Source organism: Tyto alba, unplaced genomic scaffold, assembly GCF_018691265.1.
Source record: "Tyto alba isolate M040663 unplaced genomic scaffold, T.alba_DEE_v4.0 Super-Scaffold_39, whole genome shotgun sequence".
Taxonomy (NCBI): Eukaryota; Metazoa; Chordata; class Aves; order Strigiformes; family Tytonidae; genus Tyto; species Tyto alba.
This window is the reverse complement of record NW_024881314.1, coordinates 11955328-11977209: the sequence shown is the minus strand read 5'-3', so window position 1 is coordinate 11977209 and position 21882 is coordinate 11955328. Positions and strand designations below refer to the sequence as shown.

Sequence of the window (21882 nt, the reverse complement as noted above, 5' to 3'; positions counted from 1 at the left end):
TCTGAGCATTAAAGGGTAATAACCTAGGGAGGCAGTTTCTTGCCTTTCCAAAGATTCTTCAGCCTGGCCCAAAAGTGCAATGTTAGGACGAGAGCCAGAAATGGAAGGGTTGAATACGTTGCTGCAGCAGCAGGAGCTGCCCTGTACTGCAATAGCTCCAAAGTCCAGCCTGACTTTTTAGAATCTTGTTTCTGCTCCACTTCAACCACCCTGCTGTGACACAAACTGAGACATCTCTCTACAAAGTCCCCGGGTGGGGGAAATACCTATGAACCAAGCTTCCAACAGACATTTATTTGTTTGGGTTGAAATCAATGCACATGAAACAGTGTCGCTCCCGTGTGCTGCACACCTCTGCCATCAAATAAAATACAGGCCAAATAGTATCGTATGACCAGGGCAGCAGCCTGTCTCCTTCTCCATGACCGGCCACACAAACACAGAACAAAACAGTCCAGGACCTTGCCCATCTCCCCCCAGCCATCCTCCCTGCCTGCTCTGCAGCTGAAGTCTGGGTCTTGGGGGCTTGTAGGGTGGAGGTAGGGATGAATGAGGAGAGCAAGTTTTGAATCAAAGGCTTTTCCTTGCCAACCAAACTGGATTTGTTACTCACCCTTCCCAAGAAGGCCTTGGGGAAGGCGAGGACAGTGAGAGGGACCTTCTAGGTCTTGAGCCTTTGGTCTGTGTGGATCAAAGCAAACACCCGCATTGCACCGCGCACGTAACCACAGAGCAACCGAGCAAAACAGCCACTGGACAGTTTCTGGAAGAGCAGGGAGCAAGTGGCCCGATCTGTCCCATCAACTCCAGGATGGATGGTGCCAATGATGGCCTGTCACCCCGGACTGGACAACAACCCCAACTGTGTACTGAACCTCACTTCGTTACACAGGGTTGGCAAAGTGGAAAGGAGCTCTCTGTGACTTAATTTGCTCCTGTGATCTACAGGGTGCTCCCTCCAGCCCACGGTGAAGCCTCCCACTAAGCAAGGAGAGCACCAGGAACTGGCAGGTGGTGGTTGTAGGATGCTGTAGGACACTAACAATGAGCAGCACAAAGTAAGCAGGCTTCAGACTGAGATCACTGAGGTCAGCCCAGAGGTGACACGAACCAAAGTGAAGTCAAGTTTGCTAGAGATGACAAGGTGTCACATCAGCTCATTCAGGCCTTGCACCCTGGTCTGTGAGTGTGCAGAGGGACTGGTTTAGCTTGTGGACTTTTCTGGTTGCTGGCAAGATCCATAAGGGGAGGAGATTGCTCAGGAGTGGAAACCCCCTGGCAAAGGTTAGACAACAGGTTCCCACACACTGGGTTTTCTGGCAGTGCTGATAAATGTAGAAGGAACTTGGACCTGATTATGGGATTGCACTACGAAGGATCCTACCTGCATTGTATCTTTTAAGGATGAATGTGCTATTAGGTCTAATGGAAAGAGCCAAATGGGTTGTGACTGTCTCCCCGGCATGGGCATGTCGGACAGTGATCCAGGCAGGAACACCATCTCAAGACCCTACATCAAGCTGCCACAGGACTGAGCTGGAGGAATCAGCATTTTGTCCAGAGGGCAGCCAGAGCTCTTGGGCAGCCACCCAAATGGGAAGCCAACCCACGACAACCAGTGAAGCCACAGCAGCCTACAGGGCATAAGGGCAGGCAGGGAGGGAGATGTGGGAGGCCTTCACACCCAGCGAGAGAGCCCCTCTCCTGTCACGATGGGCATTAGCAGCTCTGGCTGTGCCACCTCAACACGGGTGGATGCTTAGAAGGGACAACGGGAACCAAAACAGTGGGTGACCTCAGGGTGCCATGAGTCTTTTGCACAGGACTTTATGGCCAGCTCATGTTGCCAAGCCCAGAGGCACTGTTTGGAGCACTGGAAGGCAGGACTGAATGCCCTCTTGGCAGTGAGAGTGTCTCTCACCTGCTGTCTCCACCTTCCCCTGCCACTTTTCCAGTCTCCTGTTTGGTTTTCATTTCCTTCTGCATTTTGCCCTGTTCTTCCGATTTTTTCTCCTTTTCTCTTTTGCTTTAATTTCCTCCTTTTTCTTGGAGCTGAAAAATGAATCCAGTAATAGTGAGGTGGGGAAAGCAACTCATCTGCCTGTAGTTCAACATGCCAGGTCTGTGCTCAGGTGGTAACATCACAAGAATCAGCCCTTCATTCAGCTGGCTCTGGGGACTGCCCTTCACGCTTTGCTCAGAGCCACAGAGCACCTTGCAATAAAACCGATGAAAGCCAGCCCAGAGACATTCCCCATCAAGAGTCCTCAGGAACTCACAAGGTGGCACAAGGCTAAGGATGAGACATCATCTGAGGCCACAGCATCTCTTGAATGTTGGAGCACAAGGTTCTCTAAACTTTAGCTCCCAATGCTTTTTTTATTACTCTGTCTGGGTGAAGGGCTGCACTGGTCCTCTTTGTCGTGGACTCGCTTGCTGCTGCTGCACACACCTCTTCCAAGCTGAGCTCAGGTGGAATTTGGTGTTTGTTGATGTCATGGAGGAGACAACCGTTGACATGGCACCAGGGACACACGCCATCATTCAAGATTGCACCAGCCTGCTTGGGAAGTCTCTTTGGTGGTGGTGCTGCAGTGGGAAGCATGAGCAATGACGGGAAGTTGAAACTCTCGGAGGCGAGCAGATTGTGGACTCTGCCTGGAGACCTAGGGAGGAAAGTCAAGAGATAGGAAATCGTGGATTGCAACCACGGGATCCCCTTGGTGCCTCCCTTCTCCAGTGTCTAGAGAGCCAACCCTGCTTTAGAGACTGCCTAATTCCAATGAGACTAACTCTTGGGTGTCAGGCCACCTGCCATGATGGAAGTCTCCAGCAGTATTAAGGATGAGATGTCTCCTCCCACAGAGACTACAAGCCACTGGACCTCCATCACCATCATCTTCCTCTTGCACAGTGCTTGTCACACATGCTGTCAGTCGGGACCTAGCACTCAGCTTTGGCCATGCTCATCACCTCCTGGGTGAAGCTCAGGCATGGAGGAGGAAGGTGGGAGCTCAGCGAGCAGATGATTTCACCTCCTTGCCAGCTGCCCTGTGATGAGCTGTAAGATCTGGTCTCAGATTTGCAGTGCTGGAGCACAGAATTTCATTTCAAATGTATTAAAGCACATCCTTATAGGCATAACTTCATCTCAACTGTGACTTGCTTCACCTGTGTCTTCATCATACCCTGGGCAGGAGTGAGCTGATCTCACCAGTTATCACCAGTTCAGTCTTTGCTCCATCCCACACCAAGCTATTTAGGCCTTGCTTGATTTGTTTGCTCACAAACACCAATTTTGGCAGCATGTGCTGTGGAGCAGAGTCATGCATAGGCATTGGAGTAGGGAGGCAGCTTGAGCCAGGCGAGCTGGTCCAGCTGTGATCCAGCCACCCACCTCTGTGAGCCTGGTCACTTCAGCCTCCTCCTGGGATAAGGTGGGGAAGTGCCTACCAGGCTGCAATGGCAACAAGCACCTCTCTAGGGGTCTGCCACTCCCTGAGACTTCTACAAAGTGACAATGTTCAGAATGAGTTTATGTCCTGAACCATTGGCAAATGGACAGGAACTGTCTGGTTGCCCCTTGGCAGCCAGAGGATAGTCCTGTACAATTGACACAGCCTGGCCTGCTGTTTTAAAAACGATGGGCACATCACTTTACAGTTGGGTACCTGTGGCTGTCAGCAGATGCCAGTGCTTTAACTGGAACATGCTGAAAAGGAGCAGGTGGGAGAAGGCATGTGAGAAGGCACGTGAGGGCCCTCAAAAGATATTACGAGAAGACAAAGAAAAAAAAGATATTGCGAGAAGATATTACGAGAAGACAAAGGCATTGGTGGTGTAACTCCATGAGCACTATGTGCACAGCAGTGGTACATTTGACCAACACCTCCCTCCTGTACGTGGTTACAAGGAGATGCCTTGGTGCCTGGGGTACACTGCCTGCCATGTATCTGGCCCTGCTCCTCCCTGCTCTCCATCTCTCTTCCCCCTCCACCCAGCTCCCGCCATCTCCTTGTCCTCCTCCCAGTCATGACCACCGCTGTTTCTCTCAGGACTCGGAGGGGCTCCAGCCCTTTTCCCTGATTGCAGCCCCTCCAGGGCAGGGCTGCAGCCTGGTGGTCCCTCACACCCCACGCCTGCAGCACCAGGAGCTGTGCACCTCCCAGATGTTGGTGCCCACCCACCCCACACGGGCACTTGGCCATTTCAGCACACCAAGGAAGCCCCTCTTGCCCAGCCCAGCTTCCCAGGACATGGACATTACCATGGTCATATCCTGTGCAGAGGAGCTGGGGGCTGGCCTACATGATGGAGCAGGTGAAGCCACAGCACTCCTTGAGCAGGGTGAGGCCCGTTTTGGTCATGTATGGTGCAGAGGTTTGCTGCCCTCTGGAAGTCATTTTCTTCTCTTTGACAGGAGCTATGGAAAGAGGAATCAGTGTCTGCCTGATGATAAGGGCACAGGCCCGTCACTGCTTCTTAGAGATCCTTTCAAGGCTAAGATGCTGACCCTCCTCAGACCCACAAGCTGGGCATGAGCTCCTGCATCCAGGAGGCACATCACCATGGGTGATTCGTGGATGTCCACAGGCAGGACACAGGCACAGGGACCCCAGACTGGAAATGCCTCCCACTGCACTGGGGAGGTGTTCCTCCAGCAATGATGGAGGCAAAGGGAAGAGGGTAGCCTGCCATCGGAGGCCATGAAGAGAGGAGGACTGGATGGATATCACAGCTTGTGACCTTAGGTAATGGTGCGATGAAATGCAAGGAGCTGATTGGAAAGGGTCAGATGAAGTACATCAGCCATAAAAGGATGCCTACTCATCCCCATTCTCACAGGACACGGTGGCTGGGAAAGGCCAGGAAGGAAATGGAAGCATAACATCTGTACTGATGTGGGATGTTTCCACAATGTGATCTCAAGCACCAGCATCCCCCAACCGCCATTTCCCACACCCTTTTTCAGCAACAGATAGTCTCCAGGTAAACTAGCACAGAGCAATGAACTCTTTGAGACAGAGTGCTTAGGAAATGGGAGAAATGGCCAGGGAGGCTCAGTGCAAGGAATAAAATGCATCAACCACCTACTTGCTTTCTGGAGGTAGCTTTTGGAGAGCTTACTTTGCAGGAACTCTGCCATTTCCTTGTCTTCTTCCCTTTCCCTGTGACAAAGAGATTGGTTATCACTCAGGAAAGGTGCAGCAAGGCATCCAGGACCATCTGGCAAGGCATGATACAGATCAGAGGACAGACCGCACCGTCCTCGGTGTAAGGAATAAATTGCACCCAGCTACCTGAGCCTCTCAAATTCCACATCATCCACCAGGAAATCCCGTGTTTCCACCAGCTTGTGTATCTGCTGTACCAGCTCCTCTTCCCTCTGCTTCTCCTCATTGGACTTCTCTTTCTCTGCAGCACAGGGAACACATTTAACACACCAAGATGGGCCATCCCACCAATGCCAAGGCCACGCTTGCTCTGCTTCTGCTCGATGCAGAAGCAGATATGAGAGCAGAGGTAAAAGCCAATCCACAGTGTGCACCTGGATCCAGATACAGACTGATAAATAATCAACAATCTCAGCCCAGACCACCCTGGCTGGGAGGAGACAGGTCTAGCGTCATCAAACTTTGAATTTTTAGCTTCTAGCCAGAATTTTAATGGGGCTGAGCACTGCAAGATGCAACTGTGAGCTTTGCAGAGCAGAGAAAGGGCCCCTCAACAAGGTGACCTCTCTGGTGGGAGATGACAATGGCTCCCCTGGGGTATTCAGCCTGCACTGCTGAAGAGGCTGGGTACCAGGTCTCAGAGAGCTCAGAAATGTCACTCGGATGTCATCCTTCAGCCAGGATGTGCTTAACCCACATTTCCCATGTTAGCACACCCAACCAGTCTCAGCTTGGTCCTGAGCTGGGTAGGGTCCCAGCGACCTCTGAGACTGGTCTTCCATGTGGCCGAGGGATTCAGTGGATAGGGAATTATCAACAGTGCCCAGATGCCTTGGGAACACCTCACACGACCATTTATCCCATACACACAGAGACATGAAAACTGATACAATGCACTGGTTTTGTAGTGTTATTCTTTTGCTGAACACAGTCCTGGTGATCTCATCCTCTACATCTGACCGTTCACACCACTGTCAGCCCCATTCCCACCCCAGACACGAGGATGACCACAAGTGCCTGCCAGGCTGTTGTGAATGCGTTAGCCTCGGTTGTCACTTGAACCCCCAGACTGACCGACCTGGAGTGCAGTGGGACCCACTTGTGTTACGTATCTTTGGGCAGTGAGTTAGTGAAGACCTGGAAAACTCTCACATCACTATGAATTCATGTCCTATATGTATTGGTATGTAATGGTAAAGTGGGATACATAAAGATGATAGAGATAGGGCTAAGGAGTGTTAAATATAAATGCAGAGCTACCTTGGGTGGAAACTAGATTGTCTGTGCTGCAGCTATTTAATACCATTTCTGAATTCAGCAGCCAGCTCCAAAATCAATCCGGCACAGGCTGGATCAATCTCCAGTCTTCCTTCAGCTAAATAAAAATGCAGTGAAATTCACAGTATGGAGCAAGCCCTGTAGGCTGGGTCTCAGGAGTTACCTAAACTATGTATTGATTTGTAGTTTAAAGTCTGCTATATATTGATCAGAGGTGCTGCTGCAGGGCTCTGAGTAGGAGGAACTTCTCATCATCATCATGTTATTGGAAACAACCCCAGGAAACAAAGGTTTCTCCTACAATTGTGGTCCTGTGCAGGGAGTGAGCTTGAGCTTCCTGGCAGAGAAATCTGATCTGGACTGAGGTCTGGGCCACAGATGCTGGTCTACCTTGAAGAGTTAATGCAAAGTCATCTGGCCATGGGCACTGTCTCTGTGCAACAGCTCCCACCTGCCTGGTAGGAATAGGAGCACTTTACAGTGTCATTTGGATGGCATACAGATTGGAAGCATCAGGCTGTACACAAACATACCAGCTATTTGGAATTAATTAACAATCTACATTCTTGAGTTGGAGCATGTCAGAGTTAACATACCCACTGTACAAACATTGCATCTTTTTTTTTTCCAACTTGCTGATGTCAGAGACCGTCATGACCACGATATCTCTCTGAATTATTAAAGGCACCTTGGTCTGGAGAGATTTCAGGCCACAGGTCTGGCTGAGCTCTGAGTAAACACTGACGTGTTTGAATCTTTATCCGAAACAAAGTTCAGTGCCCATTTTTACGAATCATCTGCTGCAATAACCTCACAAGGATTTTTTCAACAGTCTGATTTCAGTGAAGTTATAAAGAAGACACAAAGAGCATCCCTGATGCAAGCAGAATTTCTGCTCTCAGCTGAATCTGGGAAAGCTGAAAACACTAGAAATGAGAGACCAGAGAAGATGAGGGAAATCCAGACACACTTCTTCAGCTTCAGAAAAGACCAACTTTATCTCTGGTCCTGAGCCATTGTTTAGGTCAAGTCTTGTTTTATGAACCAGAAAGTGTTTGAATTAAAAGCCCACATGAGATTTGGGTCTAAGTTTTGCAAGCAGGTCCTGTTTTTATGGCAGAATCCTCCGCTTCCCTGTCTGAACCTCCCTGTGGATGCAGCCAGGTTGTATTAAACTGATCAAGACCTGCATATCAAGCAGCAGACGGGCTCTAACTGTGTGCTGAAGATTCACAAGCACGCACAGCATAGCAACACTGTGGCATCAGAAAGGGTCAAGGTTTCTCGCCACTCGTGTCTTTGAGATAACTTTGGGTACCAAAGCGATGAGCTGAGCTGCTGCTCTGGGAAACAGATGTGCACAGCTGGTCCCTTGTCTGCATCGAGGCATCGCCCCCCAGCTGCACACTCATTGGTCTCAGTGAGTGCAGCGTCTTCAGAGAGATACTAGTGGTGGAAATCACCGAGGTCTAAATCTTGATGTTTGGATGGGTAAAAATAAGCAGGGATATGTCTCCCACAGGGTTCTGAAAACACACATGAAGTCCTTCCTGGGGGATGAATGAGGATGTCCTAGGAGAACGCGTAGCCTTATGAGCAGCGAGGGACACAGCTTGTGGAGAAGCCTTTCTTGTTCATGCTCATTCAAATCCTGAGCTGTTTGGTGTGTGCTTTCATTTGAAAACTTTGGCTGAGGGGGGATCCTTTAGAGAAACAAGGTTGGTCTTTCATGGGCCGTGAAGGGACAAGGGTGGCTCTGGCTGTGACAGGGACATGGAGGGTCACTGGTTGTGGTAAGGGGGTGACAAAAGCAGCATTTTATCCCAGCTGAAGTCTTCACATATGTTGCCCTGGACTGTTTGCCTCTTTTCAACATCCCAAATGATGAATTCACCTAAATCAGGGACATCGCCAAGCCCCTTTGCCATGATGTCCCCCTAGCACCCATCCTACCCTGGCTGCAACCAGGAGTCCTTCCCTGGCAGCTGCTGCCATCTGCCCCATCACTGACACACAGTTCTGACATGGCTGCAGCAAGGATTCATTCCTTTTCACACACTCGAGGCCTTTGAAGGCATCTCCTCTCCTGCTACTTCCAAAAGGGCCCCTCCATGGTGTGGTCTGACCGCGTTCCCTGCCTGCCCTCTCAACTTCTCTGGGGATGCTCCTCACTGTACGTGGCAGGTCCCACTGTGCCTGCATTCACTGCCACCTCACTCACCTCCTGCTCTCCTCCTATACCAGACTGAAGATCTTCCTCAAAGGACTCACGTTTTCTCTCCTTTTCTGTTTCCTCTGCCCTTCAGCCCAGGCCTGGACAAGGACTCCCTGGCAGTACTGCAAGCAGCAAAACTCCCAAGGAAGATGTCAGGACAGACTCAGGGAGCCACATTTCTTGATGCTCACGCGCTGCCTACAGCAGCAGTGTCTCTGGGAGCATCCCAGGGTGGGAGCCATTCAAGAGCTTGTAGGAAGAGGAAACCTTTCTGCTGATTGCAGTGGCAGGGTGCAGGCCTCTGAAGCTTTACAAAGCCTTACCTGGAAGAGCTATGAGTTTTTGAAGCTCCTTTTTCAGCCGGCTGATTTCTTTACAAAGCTGAATGTCATCCATCCTGCAGAGACACAGATGAAACCACTGAGGTAAAGACTAGGAGAGGAAAGCTTCAAAACCTTGAGAGAAATACCCAGCCAACATTGGAAAGCAATGCACTCGGTGCCCGAGACCAGGAGCACATGTTTACCTGCCTTCCCATGGGAAATGGCAGCCCACTTCATCTCAGAGATTTTGTTGGAGCTACATGGGCAGTGTCATGGGTTGTTGGCAAAGAAAAAGTTTGATCGTGCTAATGACAAGCCTTATTAAAACCTGGCACATCCACCATGCAATAGCATTGGTGTTTCTCCTTGCAAAAAATAATCCCCAAACAGCAAAATCCAAAACCAAATGGAAGCTGCTGCCACATAAAAAGATCTGACAATTTTATACCGCCCTTCTGCAGAATTAAAAAAATGTAGAAAATGAATCACAACAGAGGGGGGAAACGTGTGAACTTCGCAGGTGTCTGCTGAGAAACAAGGTCACTTCAACAGGACAAAAGGAGCCTGCTGAAGCTGCAGGCAATGAAATAATCTCTGGGTCAAACCACACGACAGCAGCAAGACAACTATCAGAATGGGCTCAACTCAAATGTCAGCAGCAGCTGCCGATGGAGCAGACGGGGGATGCGTGGCCCTGTCCGTGCTGGCGGCAGTTTGGTGATGTCTCAGAAGCACCACAGACACCCAGCCCTCTCCATGGGTGTGCCAGCTCAAGTACTGCTCGCTCCTCACTAGAGCTGGCAGAGAAGACTTAACCCAATTTATTTATTGATTTATTTTTAAAAACTGTATGCCTATTCCCTCATTGAAGCCATGCTTGGATGAGATTGAGGAATGATGGTGCCTGGCCATGATGAGCATCAGTGCTTCAGTTTGAAGAGCTTTATGCCCTCACCCGTGGTGAGGGAAACCCCAAAAGCAGACAGTGCTCGTGGCTGAGACCTCTCTCCACCATGAACAAAGCCATCCTTGAGGATCTCCCCTGGGTGGGAGACAAGTCACAACCCCAGTAACCCCCAGTGCCGCCCCTGGTCTGTGGACTGTGCTCCCCACCTCCTGACCTCTCGCATGGCAGCAGCTTTTGGCTTCAGAGACCTCCTTGCCTTGCCCTTTAGGGGCCTTTCCTCAAAGTCCTCCTGTTTTTTGCCAGCAACTCATACCTACAGCAAGCAGTGACCCAAGGGTTGCCCAGCCCCGTCTGCCCTTCCAGCAGTCTCCAAGGGCCAAACTTGGCCAGCCACATCTCCAACCAAAGCATGATGAGACCAACCCAACTGACACTTTTCCTTCTACTCTGAGCCCTCCTTGGGCTCCTTACACATTATCCCTCACTGGGAAGATAAGGAAAAGCCTGCTGCTCTGATGTGGCATCCCAAGCCTTGGCACAGTCCAGCCAGCCAGCAGCTGCTGAAGCACCATTTCTTTGGCATTAAGGTATCTGGGAACTGAAGTCCCTGGTCAGGGATTTTGACTGTTGGCTCATTTGAGAAGAGCTTTTACAAGCTCTTGCAAATGATATATATTGGCAGCACTCTATGAGGTGCCACTCTGTGGCAAGGCACTGAATCTCCTGATCAAGGTTGGACTGTTGATCTGGGATTTAAGATGCTTCTCTTCTTTCTTCAGGCCTACCTTGGCACTAGTGAGCCACAGTGGCCAGACTGTCTGGCATCTACCTGCCTCTGTTACCTGGCCTGAAGCAAAAAGAAAGTATCTCCATCCAAAATCCAGCCCCAGGTTTTCCAGGTGTAACAGGGTCCCACACCCCCAGGACCAGAAATTACTCAGTTGGTGCAGCCATGAAGCAACTCTGTCATTGACACATCAGTCCTCACACTCTCAATGCGCATCTTCCAGGAGCTTGGAGCCAGCAGTGGCACCAGAAGCCCCACGGCAGAGGAACTGGGGTCAGGCAGCACATTCAAATGGTGCTGAGTAGCTCCACTAGCAGAAAAGAGGGTTCCCATCATCACACTGAGGTAGATGTGGACACTCTGACCAGGACCATTTTGTTATGACAGTGAAACTTATCCACTGACTTAAATCCCTAGAGTTTATAGAATTATGACGGCAGCCCTGAATGTTTTAGACAACAGATGTGGGTGCTGAACCATGAGCAGTCTGTGCTGGGAAAATGTCTGTTAGCACAAATCTCTCAGCTGGAGACCAGACGTGTCTCTACAGGATTTGGCCCTGTTCTGCCCTGTGCACGGTGCCTTGCCTACATGGGGTGGAATGGGAAGCATGTGCTCCCATTAAACATCATGTTCACTGACCAGTTTCATGAAGATGCTGGTAAGCACCAACACCGTAGGACACAGTGGTCAACCTGTCTGGACTGAGCCTCCAAGAGAAGCAACATATCCAAATGCTGACTGTGAAGAATCAGCCAACCCATTTTCACCTAGACAGAGACACCATACATGCTCCTAAGCCCTACCAAGCCCCGCAGCATCTTAACAGGAGCTTCCCAAGATTGTCCAAGTCTTCAGTGCAGAAGGACTCCTCAGACGCTTTGCAAGGTGCATGGGAAATCATCCAACCTGAAAGAGCACAGCTGAGATTTCACCCAACCTGGAAGAGCACAGGGTGCCCAGAGAGGTTGTGGGTGCCCCCTCCCTGGAAGTGCTCAAGACCAGGTTGGACGGGGCTTTGAGCAGCGTGATCTAGCAGAAGGTGTCCCTGCCCATGGTAGGGGGATTGGAACTAGGTGATCTTTAAGGTTCCTTCCAACCCAAACCAGTCTATGATTTTATGATTCTGTGATTTCTATCAAGCTCCTTGGCTGCGAGCTATGAGAAACTCTAAAACACAGTCTGTGTTTACAGCTAATACGTGACCGACTTATGTGCTGGTGCCACCTTGAACAGATGTGCCTTGATACTTTTGAAGTATGTGTTACAAAAAGCCCTGTCCGCACCTTCAGTCATCCTGCTGGTCCTTCCACTGAGTCATGCCATCCACTCCTTCTGGGATGAGTCATATTTGCTGGAGTTACTTGAAGATGCAGCTTTGTCAGCTGAGCCAAGGACACCAGAAATATTAATAAGGGAAGAGAAAACAGACTGACGATGAGGGACCCGGTGTGATATTACTGTAGGAGAAGATCATCTCAGGCAGAGGAGAAGGCTTCCTCTTGGCTCTGTCAGATTTTTGCTCCATCTGACAGTGTTTTCATTTGTTTACGTACCACCCTGAGCAGGTCCACTGATCCCAATGTCTGGGAGCTGCACATGGAGAACAAGGAGGTCTGTTTGTCCTTTTACTGCCTGCTCATAGTCCTGTGGTGACTAAGCCCTGAGCTTGTTCAAAGAGCACCATCAGAGAGGTCTGCACAGGCCACGTGGGCAACAGGCTGATTGCTAGTGATACATATTAAAATTAAAATAAACAGTCAAATGATAACTCAAATATTATTAAAATTAAACTGGAATTTAATTCTGTACAAACTGATAATAAGAATAATAAATGGACAATAATAAAAATTCTCATTTCAATAAAGCTTGGGTGAGATTGCAGAGACAAGCACCCAGAAGGCTGCTGCTGGAGCTAAGATTACTTCTACCACTGGTGATAAAACTTATTGCAATATCAGCCATCACCACGCAACCCCTGTCTGGCCCTAGGGAGCAGATCAGAGCGCTGAGTGGGTGAGGTGTGGAGTTGAGTCTCCCACAAGAATTTTAGACCCTTTTTTTTTCCCTATAAAAGGAGAAATATTGGGAACTCCACTGTTTTCCAGAGCACAGACATCTCAGAAATGTTGGAATGTTTCAGTTTGACATTTCCAAGAAGAAAACACTGATTGCTATCGACTGATCAGACAGGTCACTCCTCCATCTGGCAGCACATCAATGGAGATGTCCATCTCCCTGAGCCCCACAGTCCAAACATCTTGAATATCACATTTTTTTCCCACTGGGAAAAAAAAAAAAAAAAAAAAAAAAAAAAATCCCTTGCAGCCCCAGGTTGCCATCCTTTTTAACCCTGTCCTGCAGAACCCAGGTCCGGGACCCCTCTGCTCCACAGCGATGCTCAGGGAGGGTCTCGGCTTTCCCTGCCCCGCAGAGCCACGCTCCTCCCGCTGCCGCGCGGCGCAAAGCCGATGCTCCAACTGCCCACAGCACCGCCAAACCACCCAGACGTGGAATCCTGGCACTTCCAGACTTCCAAGTGATCATTTTTTCAGCCATGCTCACCCTGGCATGAGGTTTCTGTGAGTGATTTCTTTTTGTTTTCCAAGTGCAAGCCGAAAAAGAAAACAAATAAAGGGATAACAAAAAGCAAGAGATGTGAATTTTGACAATACCTGTACGATGTAGGTACTGGTTGCCATGGAAAGCATTTAAGAACTACACATTTTATGATTTACAAAAATCCTTTTCAACAATATATTTGGGGGGAACTGTGCCTCAAAAAGGTCATCACTTCAAATCTGAGTCTCTAAACCACAGTCCAGCTCACAGCTTCCCCAGAGAGCAGATTTACACAGGCATTTCCAGGCTTTGCTGATCCCTGTAGCACAGGTAAAAAGGGGACCCAGACACATTAAAAGATCAGCATATCAAGTCCTGTAGCCCAGTAAATACAATCTTTTCCATTACCAGTAAAAATCCCAGGCTTTGGGTTGACTTGACAGCATGGGATCTCAGGACTGGCCTGACTATAGCAATTCAGTGGTATTAAAATCTTAATCAACCCAGATGATGAATGCTGGTCGGTCCTTTTCCTCCCAAACCATAAAACTTCCCGATATACCCAGGGAAAATGTTCTTTATCACCCTGGTACTAACTGCTGGTTAGTACCACTGCAACACAGCAGCTATTTGATTGCCTTAAATGTGAAAGGCCTACAGATTTTGACTCAAAAACTGCTTTGGTGATTGACGTGGAGAAAAAAAACTTCCCTCCTCATCTGTCTGCAGAGGCTGGGCCAGGAGGGAGGTCAGGATGCGGTGTGGAGACAGGCATGGGGCACCGATGTGTCCTGATGTTCCCAGCAGCCAGGGGATGGAGGAGGAAAGGAGGAGCTGGGAGGATGTGTAATATTTCGGTATGGGGAGAGTAAACTGTGGTGATGTGGCTGTTCAACAGCGGCAGATCTGTGTGCTGGGGCAGAGCGATATCTCCAGAGAGCAGCAGTGAGCCACCGCACCTCAGGTCCCTTCCCAAGCCCAGCCCAAGAGCCACGCACTGAGGAAGAGTATGGACCCGCGGGGGAGGTGGGGTGCTTGTGGTTGGGTATGGAAACATTTAGTGTAGATAAACCTGTGTCATAAACTCTGTTTGCATAGAAATAGGCTGGCTCAAATCATCACAGCATCAGTGGCAGCTCTGAAACAGGGACCTGTTCAAGCCCCTTCCGAGAGCAAGGCCAGAGCAGCGGGAGAGGCTGCGCTTCCAGGTGGAAAACGAGGTGGAAAGCAGCCTCAGCTCTGCCCATCCCTGGGGATGATCCGTGTTTGATCCGGCAGTCAGAAAATGCCGGGGTGACTCTGGGAAGCGGGGACAGGGCAGGAGGAGGGCAGGTACTCACATGTACCGCAGCTCTGACTCCCTCCTCACCAGGATCTCCCTGATCCTCTCGATTTTGAAGAGCTCCCCTTCAATGTCATCGATGGTGGTGGTCGAGTCAGCCATGGAAACAATCTCATCCTCTGCAAATGAAATGGGAACCACGTTAGCCAGCAGATGTCAAATGGGTGCTGAGGACAACAGGGACCACGGGGCTGTCACAGGGACCCCCCTCCCTGCAAACACGGGACCAGCATAACCACGAGGCACATGCACAGTTTTAAACTTGTTTCCAGACTTCTTGCTACTCTGCTGGGTGCTGCAAGAGGAGACAGCCCAGAGAACCCATGGGAAGTCACCAACGTATGGAAGGGCATCGAGCTGCCAGCAATTGTGGTTTTTTGTCTTTATTTATGCTTTATGTGAGGCTGGGCACTGGAACAGGTCTGCTCATTGCTGCGTTAGCATCAAAGCTGGCTCAGCTTGCTGAGCGCAGCTCCAAACACGCATGCAATATGCATGAAGTGTTTGGATGAAGGAGGACCACGGAGGCCAGCGGGCCACCTCGCCTGAGCTTGCAGCTCTCTGAGCCTTAGAAACAAGCACCATTTCACCTGCTTGTGCTGGATTTGCAGCACACCCTGCTCACACCAATGCTGGGCCAGGCTCTGTGCTGCTGAGAAAGCCCCACGTTTCCAGGGGTTTCCCCCTCTGATGAAAAGCAGAAAGCCAAGGGACATAAAAACTGCTGGAGGGAAGGACAGGAACACCTCTTTCTTTTTCCAGAACCATGTAAGCCTCAGGCATCTCCAGCACAGAGACTGTTTGTTCACCCTCCTCCAGGACACACCAGGAACAAATGCTGGACCCGTATAGCACAGGGCTAAGGAGTCATGAAGGTGAAGTTCCTACAGCTGCTCCCCTTCCATCACAGGCTGGGTGAAGACCCCCTCATCCTTCCCAACTCACGGGGAAAAAAACCCATGGTACCCAGCAGGTCAGTTTGGCTTCCTCATCCTCTAGAGTACTGAGCATCACCTCTATAAACCATTTGGCGATACTGAGGCAGGGAAAAGGGATCTCACCTACTCAGGGCAAGAGGAAAGGGGTTCACAGCAAAATGAAGGAAGACAGGCTGGTAATTTATATTTTAGAAGAGCACAGTGGCAAGCCCAGGGACCGACAGGATGAGATCCCAGTTGTGCTTCTGCACCCTCCACTGATTTACACGCAGATGTCCCTCTGATGTGCCACTGGTTTGCACAAGACTGTCACACTGATTTACACGAGGATGCCGTGCTGATTCACACAGTGCCTGTGAGCTTGCGCGTCCCACAGCAGCGCCCAGCCCATTTGATGAGGATAGCTGAGGTTTTGCTCACAGGCCAGCTCCCACCTCCCAGCCTGAACCGGCTCTCAGAGACACATCACTGAGCTTGTTATCAGTGACATGCAGCAGCACATTTATCACACACGGGCTACTCTGGCTCTCCTATGATGTACGCACAGCACAGGCTGGGGAGAGGGGGCTCAACAGCTACAGCAAAGCCAGGCTGTGAGAAAACATTAGAAATCACAAACATCGGGGGGCAAATTCTGCTTCCTTTGAATCTTCACAGGGCACGTCTCCCCTCTGAGACTTTGCCTTCCTGTAGCCCTGGGATTTTCCCCATGCAGACAGAAGGGAAAGCAGAGCCAGAGAGCAACAACTCCAGGAACAGGATTTTCTGGGCAGCCAAGGTCTGGGAACTGGAGATGTCAGAGCTGGAGTGTGTGGCTTGGGGATCCCAAACAGGACCCAGGCCAGTGCTGAGGATTACAGGGCAGGAAGAAACCAGGATTAAGGCACAAGGCAAAACACTCTGTACTCACTGGTCCTCTACCCATCATCTAAAACTGCTTGAGAAATCATTCCCAGAGTGAGGCATGTTTCCAAGGTTGATGGCAAAGCAGCTTTATTAGTGGAAATACAAGTAGTTTGGGTTAGTGTGACTGGTTTGGAGAATGGTTTTCTGCTGTTTCTGGCTTAGAAACTCATGAGGACTACTTGGAGATTATCCCCCCTCTTCCCCCAGGCACAAAGGCCACGGTCAGCTGGTGCCAGTGTGCTGAATCCTCGCTCACTCCCCATTCTGTCATCAGGATGCTCTCAGGAGCCAGCACTTGCTCAGGACAGACTGATGAATACATGGGTTGGACAAAGCGCAGGGTTGGATGCGCTGCCCTCCAGCAGCTCTTGCTCAGTGGCTCTACTACAAATTTGCACAGAACCCCCCCTTTAGCCTTGTTTCTATGGGCCTGAAGGGCGTTGCTAGGGGACCGGACTATGGTTGCTACAGGACCAGGATGTGGTTGCTAGGGGACCAGAGTGTGGTTGCTAGGGGACCAGCATGCTGAGGTCCCTGTCCCAAGCATCCTGCTGCTCTGCCACCCCAGAGCTCCCCTTGCCCGGGGTATTTTGCTGCACCAGCACCCAGAGCTGCTGAGCAGCGGGGGCCGCGCGCCGGGGACAGGCAGGATCTCCCCGCAGATGACAGCAGGTAACACCACACGTGGAGGTACAGCCGGTGTGTGCTTGTAGGCAGCCGCTCCCTGGGGTTGGGCTGTGCTTCTGTGCAGCTCTAGACCTGTCAGGAAAAAGCTGCATTGCTCTAAGTGTGGCTTCTGTGACCAGGTTAAAATGACAACGGTGCTTATTTTACAGATGCTCCGGTAAACAAAGATACGAGGTTACTGCAGCCTTCGTTAGCCAAGGACAAATCTAATCACTCCTAGGAGAACAGGGGTGAGTCTGGGGGAGGGGGGCTGTCACTCCTGGCTGGGGTGGGTGGGTGAATAACCCAGAATGTCTTTGATCATTGGTGGCAGAAGTATTTGGCTGAGATTATCAGCCAGCTGTTTCCCAGTGGGTGAGTGGAAGGGTTTGAAACAGGTGTCAGCATCGCTTCTTCTCCCTTTTCATTAACAGAAGCAATCCCAGATGGGAGAGGTGAGTCCTCGCCTGCGTACACGAAGGGAGGAGGTGGCAATTCTGGTTGCTCTCCTCTGCATCAGGAGGCTGGGAGGTAATTTCAGCCCTTAGGCAGCTGCCCACAAGAGTGAGAAAGCTCCTGGCTCAGCTCTGGTGGGTTCCCATCAGAGATGGGGAATACAACATGGCTGGGACCACCCTGCTCAGAAGGAGCTGCTCTCACACCCACCTCCTCCCTGCTCACCCTTCTGTAGGAAATTTTCCAGGAGCATCCTGTGAAATGGGGAGAGCAGACAGGTCTACCCCATGCAGCAGAGCCATGGTTGAAGGACTCAAGCTGGAAGGTCCTCAGCCCTTGGCTGTGCCTTCAGGTGTTGTGGTCAGGGCCATGGCACTCTGTGTCCCTTAGGGAAGATGCGACCTCAGGTATGTCAGGGAACTGCTCACCAAAGCAGTAAGTCCTGGACAAGAAGCTGTAAGAGGGCAGTTGTGCTTGGAGCTGCTTAATTCAGGGCAGAAGCAGTGGAAGGGCAATCCCAGGTGAGTGCTTCTGCACAATGAAGCCCATGAACCCTGGGAGGGAGCACTTGGACAAGGGAACACAGAGCTATACCTCTGCGCAAAAACCACCCACTAAGCCTCATAAGAAACCAGTGAATCCATAAAGGTGATTAATATGCAGGTGATGACAGGACAGCAAGATGAACTTACTGATGGAGACTCCTTCCATCTGCCAGCATCTGCCCAGGACCACAGGTCCTTATGCCACCAAGACCGGAACGTCTGAGTGTGGGCAGGGGCTGGAGCACGGGATGGACAAGGAGGGGCAGAGAGAAGCAGATCAAAGGGTTGTTCAGACACTGGAACAGGGATCAGAGAGGTTGGGGGATCTTCATCTTTGGTCCAAGATACCTCCTGGACAAGGCTATGAGAGACCTGATTTAACTACTAAGCCTGCTTTGAGTTGGGGGTTGGACTTGATAACTTCAGAGGTCCCTCCTGATCCAAATTCCTCTACAATTCCATGCAATGAGATCAGTCTGTGACAACCAATTTGGATGTGCATGGACCTTCCCTGCTAGCTCAGGAGCTGCGTTCTCCAGGCAGACACGGGGGGATGCCGAGTTCCCAAACCCCAGCAGCTAGAGGCATGGGCCAGATCACAGCTTTCCTGAGATGGTGGTGAAATCAGAGGGCACTGTGCACCCCGGAACCTGTGCGATGGCAGCAACACCATACAGCAGTCGCAAATGGCAAGTGAAGAGACTCGGAGCTCACAAGGGATTAAAATCCGGCACGACCTGCAAGCGGACAGCTGGGCAAAAGATTTCCCTGGAGATGGTTTTGCCAAAGCTGAGAATAGGTTTCTTACACCCTCCCTAAGTGCCTGGCATGGGCGAGGGCCTAAGGCAGGGATGTTTATTAAAGCTGTGATCAAGCTCAGAGTCCTGAGTCTCCCTTTGGGGATGGAGAGGGATGACACCCATGTGAAGGCATGCTGTCCAGGGGGTCCCTTTGCTCCCACAGCTGCACACATAACAGCACGGCCAGACACAGAGATTAGCCCCACGCTGCCCGGGCCAAAGGACCCCCCATCTGGCACCATGTCAACCTGGCAAACCAAGGAAGGGGAGAAAGCTTCTATTTAAATTTAGAGGTGCTCTAATCATCACACATGGCCCAGGGGAAGCAAGTATTGTTAATGAGGAGTATAATAGCCAGAGACTTCCACTCCAGATGGCTTTGGTGAAAACATTTAGACAGCCAGCAGCAAGCCTGAGCTGAGTCACAGCAGAAACCAGTGCTGGGTTGAGTTTCAAGCAATTTACTTTGTGATTAAAGTTGGGTGATTGATTGACAGTCCTCTGCGGAGGGGGTCAGAGCTCTTCACTTGGGCTCCATCCCAAGATCCCTTTAACTCTGCCGTGTGCTTTAGTGCGATGGTAACGCGCTGCCCGGCTCTGGGCAGCCTTGGTGGACGGGGTGCTATCCCCACCACCCACACTGCCTGGCAGGAGGGACATGAGCCTCCAGGACTGCCAACGCATGGTCACAGAGCACAGGATCATGCTCAGATGGGAGAGGTCACAGCTACTGGCAGCCTGCGAACCACGGCACTGTTCCCCTGCCAGTGCCCCCTGTATTAAACCAAGGGAGAAACGTGAAGCCTTGGCCCATTGCAGCCGGGGGGGTGGGGATTTCTCTGGCTGTGCTTGTGCAGCCCCTGGCACAGCCAGCACCACTGGGACTATGTTAAACAGTCATAAAAAAAGACTAGAGTTCAGAGGTGAGGTAGCCCTGGATGACTCGTGGGTGGGTGTTGTCTGCCCATGTGGTATCACTGACCCCCCCCAGCCCCTCCGCGACCCTGCTGCTGTGTGCAGGCTCCCCTGGGTCACCTCCTGAGCACAAGCAGGGCAAGAGGCTGTGTGTGCTCAGTGCTGCGCGGGGTTGGCCTCAGATTTCCTGGGATGGTAGCAAACAGCAGAGCAGCATTCAAAAAAGACACCAACGTTGCCCATCACAAGGATCACCCGGGAGCTGGGAGTTTACGGACCTGCACTGAACCAGCAAACATCACAGCCCCCACAGCCTGCCTGCAGGCCCCCAAGGGGGGATGCCCAGGCCATGCCCAGCACCCTGAGCCCAGCAAGTGTTTGACCCTTCCCTGGCCCACCCTGATGTCACCCGGCTGCTGGGAGCACAGGATCCAGGTGATGGAAGTTCTCAGACCCTGCGAGGGCAGGGTTTCCACATAGACACTTCCCAGGCAGGGGAGGTGTGGGGGCGAGGATACACATTGCCATGATGAAAGGCACAAAGGAGAAGAACTAAAACTTCAGGCAGCTCACCAAGGAGCTGAGCAGCTTCATGGGCAGCACCCCCACACAACAGTACCCAGCAGGAGTTTGTTCCATCCCTCTTTCCTTGCCTTTCCAGCTGCCTGTCCCTAACTGGCTGGGTGCAAGGGGCTAAGGAGGAACAGAAAGGGATGGGGAAGGGGGGTGGTCGGAGGGATGTCATGGCAGAGGGACTGCAGCAGCCTCCCCTCCCAGGGATGTTGCCCACAGCCCAGCATTGAGCCCCTTCCTCCCACCCCAAGGTCGGGGACTCTGCCCAGGACAAGCCCCCAGGTCGGTGTTCCCCCCTCTGCCCACCCCGTTTCATACTGGAGGAATGGACAGAGAGGGGAAAAGGCAGCGACGGGCAGGTTGGGCACCCCGGTGTGCCGGTCACAGCCGTGCCCACAGCCGGGCACGACAGCACAGCGGCTCCGTGTCCCCCCGGGCAGCATCGGCAGAGCGGCGGGCTGGGTCCCTCCGTCCAGCGGTTCGTTCCCTCCAGCCACCCCTCCTTCCCTCCAGCCACCCCTCCTTCCCTCCAGCCTCTCTCCAGCCACCCCTCCTTCCCTCCAGCCATCCCTCCAGCCACCCCTCCTTCCCTCCAGCCATCCCTCCTTCCCTCCAGCCTCTCTCCAGCCATCCCTCCATCCCTCCAGCCATCCCTCTTCCCATCCAGTCCCTTCTCTCCGTCCTTTCTGTCCTCCAGCCACCCTTCCCCTCCTTCCATTCACCCCTCTCCCCTATCCAGCCTTTCCCTCCCTCCATCCCGCCTTCCGCCCATCCCTCCCCTCCATCCACCCCTTCCCTCCGTCCTTCTACTCCCCGCTACCCCCCATCCCTCCCGCCCCACTCCCGCTGCCCGGAGGCTCCGGCGGTGCCGGTACCGGGAGCACCCGCGGGGTTCCGTTTGGTGGATGAAGGCACCGGTTCCCCGCCAGCTCCCGGGGCTCGGATAACCGGGGAATCCGGGAGCCCCCGGGGTCGGGGGGTGTGGAGGAGGTGTGTGTGTGTGGGGGGGGGGAAAGTTTGGACCCGCCCGCGCCCCTGCGCGTCCCGGCCCCGCCGTGCTCACCTGCCCCCGCGCCGGCGGGCGGCCACCGGGTGGGCTCCAGCGATCCGTACCGGGAGGGGGGCCGGCTGCCCTCCATGCCGCAGCCCTGCCCGCTCCGGTCCTTCCAGCGCCGTTCCGCCGGCCCGGGGGGGGGGGGGGGGGGGGGGGGGGGCGGGAGGGGGGGGCTCGCTCCGCGCCGCTCCGCGCCCTCTGCCGGCCGCCGCCCCCGGACCCCCGCGGCCCCCCACCCCCACTCCCCCCCGGGTTATTTCCCCGGGGCTCGGGCACCGGCTGCTTCGAATCCACACACCCACACTCCACACCCCACGCCCCAACAAGTCTCTCAAAAACCGCAGCCAGAAAAGCAATAAAAAAATAAGAGGAGCCCCCCCCCCCCCCCCGCCCCGCCCCGGCAGAGCAGGTGAGGGGCAGAAAGCGCTGCGCGGGGGGTGC

The 21882-nt window shown here is 52.3% G+C and overlaps 1 protein-coding gene across 1 annotated transcript; it reads right to left on the bottom strand.

Annotated features, from left to right (window-relative positions):
• Positions 1 to 279: 279 nt before the first annotated feature.
• LOC104362072 (bMERB domain-containing protein 1) lies at positions 280 to 21570 on the bottom strand. Its single transcript, XM_042802770.1, has 7 exons — positions 21451 to 21570; positions 14587 to 14707; positions 8991 to 9064; positions 5301 to 5415; positions 5095 to 5168; positions 4268 to 4423; positions 280 to 2666 (listed from the first exon to the last, which is right to left on the bottom strand). The coding sequence occupies exons 1-6, from the start codon at positions 21524 to 21526 to the stop codon at positions 4305 to 4307; spliced, it is 579 nt and encodes a 192-aa protein (XP_042658704.1). The 5' UTR covers positions 21527 to 21570; the 3' UTR covers positions 280 to 2666; positions 4268 to 4304.
• Positions 21571 to 21882: the final 312 nt, after the last annotated feature.

Bases quoted from the DNA above. Each gene is read 5' to 3' on its own strand.
- LOC104362072 (XM_042802770.1), bottom strand. From the start codon at position 21,526: ATGGAGGGCAGCCGGCCCCCCTCCCGGTACGGATCGCTGGAGCCCACC. The intron at 14,708-21,450 runs GTGAGCACGGCG...TTTCATTTGCAG, and splicing joins GCCCGCCGGCGCGGGGGCAG to AGGATGAGATTGTTTCCATG. The intron at 4,424-5,094 runs GTAGGTGGTTGA...CTCTTTCCATAG, and splicing joins AAGCTACCTCCAGAAAGCAA to CTCCTGTCAAAGAGAAGAAA.